The following is a 6,255-nucleotide window of genomic DNA, read 5'->3' as shown; positions in this document are numbered from 1 at the left end:
ACCCCTTACCAGCCCATTTCCATAAATTGTACCCCTCATATTACCAAAATTTTTGTAAATAATATAGTTGCTGTTATTTCAAATTTATGTTTTCGACTACTGATCCATTGCTGATAATACACAAATTGATGACCAAAAACTAGCAGTTGGTGGGGCTTTTGCAGCCATCTAGCTGGCGGGGCTTCCTTGCCAGCCCCACAAGGCATTCAAATACAAACCTGCCTTTTCCTACCATTATTCAATCCTTTTTTGAGTACCCCTCAAAGTCCTGGCAAGTACCCCGAGTTGGGAACCACTGGGCTAAAGTAGACATGTTTGAGTGATCCACCGCTAACTACTTTTTTGTACTAGGGAAATAAATGTCTTCCATACATGCTGGGTATGGAGCAGAACTTTCTGAAAGGAGGTCAACTACTGGCATGAGTGCTGAAGAGAAAGGCAATTCTCAGTGACCACTGACTGCCTGATAACTGGACTCTCCCAGCGCTGCCCTTTCCACAGGACTGCTTCTGCCAAGGTGTCATTTCACACACCCATTTTACAGCTCAGCTGCTGGGAGCAGTTAATGGCAGTGCTAGGAAAGCCCAATTTTCATACAGACTGAATAAGGGGCTTCTGTGGGCCTTATCCAGTCCACAGGCCTTATGTCTGACAACCATGGATCAGCACAAAATGTAGACAAAAGTCAAGGTGCAACCAGACATGGCTTTATTGTGGGGGTAAATATACATTTTAGAGGCAAGGCATTTTGGTTCTCAGTAGGACTGATTTTTTCCATGGTGAGGAATTCAGTCACAAACCTTTGTTTTATATGAGTACCTGAAACATCCATCCAAACTGCTTTTGCACTACACTCACGTATGGTGAAACCAAACACATCTAGGCAACAACCAGTCAAATTCACACCATTAAGTGATGCCAGATTGGGAAAAGAAAAATAGGAGGCTTTACTTTCATATCAACCTCAAACATACAGAGTATAGTCCACAGCAATGACTAAAAATGAGCTCAAGTACTGTTTGATGTGTGCCTCAAACTTAGTAGCTTTGCTAAGGCACTTTTGATCTCCTTGTTTCTCATGCTGTAGATCAATGGATTCAGCAAGGGAGGAAACATGGAATAGATCACCGTCAATATTAAATCCAGATTTGATGGAGTGTTAGAAGTTGGTCTTAGATAGGCAAAACTTCCTGTGAGCACTAACGTGGAGAAGACAGTGAGGTGGGGCAGGCAAGTTGAGAAGGCTTTTTGCCTTCCTTCTGCAGAAGGAATTCTCATCACCACAATGAATATCTTCACATATGTTACAATGATGAAGGCAAAACAGCCAAACACAATGGCAACACTTAAAGCAACTGCCCCGATTTCAATGAGGTACAAGTCAGAACAGGCAAGCTTAAGTAACTGGGGGATTTCGCAGAAAAACTGATTGACAATGTTAGAGCAGAAAGGGATTGCAAAGGTGCCACTGGCATGCAAAGCTCCATCAAAAAGACCAGTAATCCACACACTAGCAACCATTTGGACGCAGGCTTGCTTGTTCATTTCATATTGCAGTGGATTACAAATGGCAACATACCGATCATAGGCCATAACTGTGAGAAGGGAAATATCGGATGCTAGAAAAGAGAGAAAAAAGAGGACTTGAGCCACACATCCAGAGTAAGAGATGTGCCTGGTATTCATGAGGGAATTGATCATGGATTTTGGGACAATGACGGACGCTTGACCAAGATCCTGCATGGCCAAGTTCATCAGAAAGAAGTGCATGGGGGTGTGAAGGTGATGATCCAGAACTACTGCACAGATGATGAGAAGATTCCCTGTGACAGTCACCAAGTACAATGCCAAAAATAGGAGGAAGTGTAGAAGCTGCAGTTCTTGGATCGCTGAAAACTCTAGGAGCAGAAACTCCACTGCTGAGGAGTTGTGGTGCATTGTGCACTCAATCCAGATAGTATGGTGCCTGTGGGAGGGAACAAAAGGAAAACTGTAAAAAATTACACACATTTGTTTGGTAACAAATAAGTATTTATTTGCCCAATTCTATCCATGTCTACTCAGAAGTAAGTCCTATTATAGTCAATGGAGCCTACTGTCATTTAATAGTGGATAGAAATGTAGCCTATTTCCAGTCTGCTCAGTTTTGTATTTAGAGCAAGCAAACAAACAAAAAAAAAACACTGAGGTTAAAATTGCTACTTGTATTCAACTGTAGCTCTTCCAATATTTCCCCTTTCAATTCTCGAGTCTCCCAATAACGTGGAATCCATGAGTTGTATTCAGAGAAGTGGTTCCTGACTAAGCACCATTGAAGTCAGTGAAACGAATTAGTTGTTGGTAATTGAAGTTCCATTAGTTTCAATACAATCCATTAAAACGGGTTTGGTCCCCTGATCTATTGTTCTGTCGCAAAGATGTTCCAGGTGCTCAGCATGCATAGAAACTGCAGGCAAATACTGCTCAACCATTGGATCAGGGAACATGTGCCTATAATTACATAGGGCAGGTTCTAATAATAACTGAAGTACATTTTCAAGTACGGGGGCATGTAGTTGTGGTACGGATGTGAAATGGATGAACTGACCCCACCCCCCAAAAAAGTGATTAAGGGCGCAATCCTAACCCCTTATGTCAGTGCTTTCCAGAACTGGCATAGTGGTGCAAATGGGACGTGTGCTGCATCCTGCAGTTGGGTTTCACTCACAGAGGCCTCCTCAAAGTAAGGGAATGTTCATTCCCTTACCTCAGAGTTGCCTTGCCCTTATGTCAGTGCTGGAAAGCACTGACATAACGGGTTAGGATTGCGCCCTAAGGGCACAGTCCTAACCAACTTTCCAGCACCGAAGTTACAAGTCACCAAACTACAGAAAATGTAACAGCTTTGCACAGTGGTTTATCTTTAATCCTCCCTTTTTCTCTTTCTGGCGGTGACTGCAAACCCAGGGCAGAGACATAGCCCCAGGAATGCCACCTATGATTGGTGAACAACAATTTACTTCTTTGAATTGAGATTTTGCAGGAGCACTGTAAATAATGTGTTGTCCAGTACAGTTCACATATTAACTGGCAATTTTACATATTAAAGGGTTAAAGTCAGCTTCAACATTCAGATGAAGTGGTCAGCAAAAGCTTCCAACTCTCAGAAGAAATGAGATGAAAAATGCTTACATGTTCATAGGGTTGCATAGGTATGCAACCCATCTCAAAAAAAAAAGTTTTCAAAAACATGAGGCAGCCCTCATAAAAATATCAGTGATCCCTCAACTTGCTCGAATAAAAATGACTTACTTTTTTTCTTGATAGAGTCTTGACTCTCCAGATGCACTTTTTTCTCCAGCCACTATCAAACATTTCAGCCATCCATGAAATTTTTACAGTTCTTCCATTCTTTTGCTTTGAGATAGTCAAATGGTCTCTCCATACTATGACTATGGGGTGGGGGTAGAGATTTATTAATCCATACTGTAATTATCAGGAGAAGCTGTATTAATATACCTTTTTTGTTCCTGGGGATTTGCTCTCATGTGTTCAAAACAAACCTGTAATAGAGGCATAAAGAAAACAAAGTTAGCGTTCTGGTCTTAATTAGAGACTGATTCTGTGTAGGTATGTGAAAATGACAGCTCGGTTTTCAACCACTAATTCAAATCTATCTACTCCTCCGAGTGGTCACTATCAGGGCAAGCAGCCAAAGAGCTAAAATGCCAAGGGGAGTAGTGCCTAGAAGTTAGTGCAAACACTCCTCTTCCTGCTCTTGAGTTTCTCTTTTTACCAGTTCTGGAACTGAAGATAGAACTGGTTGTTCTATACACTGGTCCTTCTATGTACTGCCATCATCTTCTAAGGCAGGGGTGTCCAGAGTTTATGGCAGGAGGGCCACATCATCTCTCTGACACTGTGTCAGGGGCTGGGGAAAAAAATTAATTTACATTTCAAATTTGAATAAATTTACGTAAGTTTACATAAATGAATACATTAAAGATGAACTTATATGAATGAACTGCAATAGCTCAAGGCCTATAAAAGGCCTTGCACAAAGCAAGGCTGGCTTTTCCTTTGCTGCCCCTACTCCATCACAGTTATGAAACAGCAAGCAGTGGAGGAAGCCCTCATCGTACAGCTCACGCAAGAGGTCAAGCAGTTGCCTCAGAGCTGAGAGCAGTTCATCAGGCCAATGCGAGCTCCAGCAAGTGTCTGGAGGGCCAGAGGCTCATTGGGGACTGGGAGCTCCTCACAGGCCAGATTGGGAGTCACTGAGGGCCGCAAATGGCCCCCAGGCCGGGGTTTGGGCACCCCTGATCTAAGGCAAAAGAGATCAGTTGGGGGTATGGGAGGGATGAACCCACTCCCAAGAGAAATCCTAAACCCAGGGTTCTTATTAAAAATCAAATTGTAGTAGCACCTTTAAGCAATCAGACAAGACAACCCCCTGTGCCACCTGTAAACATGGATTAGGCTGTACATGGATTTGGCTGTGAACAGCCAAAATTACTTTCAGATTTTTAATATAAAAACAAAAACTGAGAAAAGGAGTAGATAAAAGGCACAATAAGAAGGCTGATAAAGAATATCTGAATTCAAAGCAATGGACACAAAGCTTGATCATATAGGAGAATACAATAACTAGCAATGCCCTGCAGCAGGAGCCATGAAGATACTCAGCAGCACAGCACACAAAATCCACTAGCAGCCCAATTTGAACTAAATTCTCATGCGGTAATGCAATGATGCTGTTATGAGCTATGCTGCATCTCGCAGTGGAATTTTGGCTGCTGGAGGTCTCCCTGGGTTGAGACATTTGTCCCCTTGCCCCAGGGTAAGCCCCAGCAGCCTCAATGGCTCAACTTAGACCTGCTCCAGTGATATCACTGGTGAAAGTCCAAGTTAATTCATGTTGGCAAATCAGATTAAGGAACAGGCATCAGATACTGTACATGCCAGCACTACCAATTTGTCCCCTCTCCCAGACAAAAACAGGCTAACCCAAACCCCCTTACCACCCTCCTCTGCCCTCCTACCCCATGCTGAACTTACCTGCTCTGGTGGGCGCCCATGCAGCCACTAGCACCAGCAGGAAGACTATGACCTTCCAGCCAGGATGCTTGGCCTGAGCTTCATTGCAAGGCACTTTTGTAATAGCACAAAGTCCTGGTACCCTGGTGGAACAGGAGTTCCACCAGCCTGCCACTTGGTTAGGATTGGGGCCTATTTGTGCCAGGATCAAGTGCGGTACTTTGAAGCACAACTTAATGGATCAACATAAAATGAAAGCAAAATCAAGGTGCAACATGGCTTTATTGTGGGGGTAAATATTCAATAACAGGGCAGAGGAATCAAAGAAATAATGCAATACACACATATTCACACACACATATGCATGCACGCCAGTGATGTGCAGTTAGGAGTGGCAGGAGAGGCAGAGCCAGCAAAGAAAAAAAAAGGAAAGGACCCAACAAGTTTAAAAAAAAATACCCTTTATCTTTACAAATCTGCTTGATTTTGCTCTATCGGCTGCTCAGTCTGTTTAAAGGAACAGACATGCACAAAATACAGAAGAAACAAAGAGAGCTGCCAACCAAGCAGATCAGTCCCCATGGTGCTTGCAATGGTCAAAACAAGAAAGGATGCCTATGCAAGAAAAGCCAGCAGGGAGAGCTATTTGTGTCATCATCAGAGGCAGCAGGCAGAGCTGCTGCTCAGCTCACTGTTGAAGGAAATGAAGAAACACAGCATGCCTGTGCGAAAGCACCCAGCTCCCTGTAAAGCCAGTACAGGTTGAGCCTCATTATTCAGGAGAGTTCCCTTCCCAGAACTCATGTGGATGGCAAAAATCACACTAAAGCAAATCAATTGGAAAAAAACAAAGTCCCTTTGCTCAGATGATTTAAAACAGCCTTGCTGACCTTTGTGATGTTAAAGACAGACAGCCCAATCCTATGCATGTCTACTCAGAAGTAAGTCCCATTACAGTCAATGAGGCTTACTCCCAGGTAAGTGTGCATAGGATTGCAGCCAGAGTCATTAAGCAGACAATCCATCGATCAGTCTCTCTCCAGACGAGCCAGCCAGCGACCCTGCCCTTCACCCTGAGCAAAGTGATCTTTCTTTCACCTGCTCAGGGGAAGAGAGGGGTCTCTGCCTTGGAGAGAGAATGCATGATGGTCAGCTGGCTGCCCTCTCTTGCATTAACAAGGCTATTGTTAAACAACTGTCTTCCTTTAATTTAAAGGGCCTTTCTCATCAAGTTGAGAT

General features: G+C 43.5%; 1 protein-coding gene across 1 annotated transcript; it reads right to left on the bottom strand.

Annotated features, from left to right (window-relative positions):
* Positions 1–1,008: 1,008 nt before the first annotated feature.
* On the bottom strand, positions 1,009–1,938 carry LOC136653052 (olfactory receptor 14A16-like). Its single transcript, XM_066629977.1, has one exon. It carries the CDS (start codon positions 1,936–1,938, stop codon positions 1,009–1,011), a length of 930 nt encoding a protein of 309 aa, XP_066486074.1.
* Positions 1,939–6,255: the final 4,317 nt, after the last annotated feature.

Source organism: Tiliqua scincoides, chromosome 5 (assembly GCF_035046505.1).
Source record: "Tiliqua scincoides isolate rTilSci1 chromosome 5, rTilSci1.hap2, whole genome shotgun sequence".
Lineage (NCBI taxonomy): Eukaryota > Metazoa > Chordata > Lepidosauria > Squamata > Scincidae > Tiliqua > Tiliqua scincoides.
The sequence above is the reverse complement of the archived record's forward strand: the minus strand, read 5'-3'. Positions and strand labels throughout refer to the sequence as shown.

What these genes read in the sequence shown, in the direction of transcription:
- LOC136653052 (XM_066629977.1), bottom strand. Translation starts at nt 1,938, where the DNA reads ATGCACCACAACTCCTCAGCAGTGGAGTTTCTGCTCCTAGAGTTTTCA.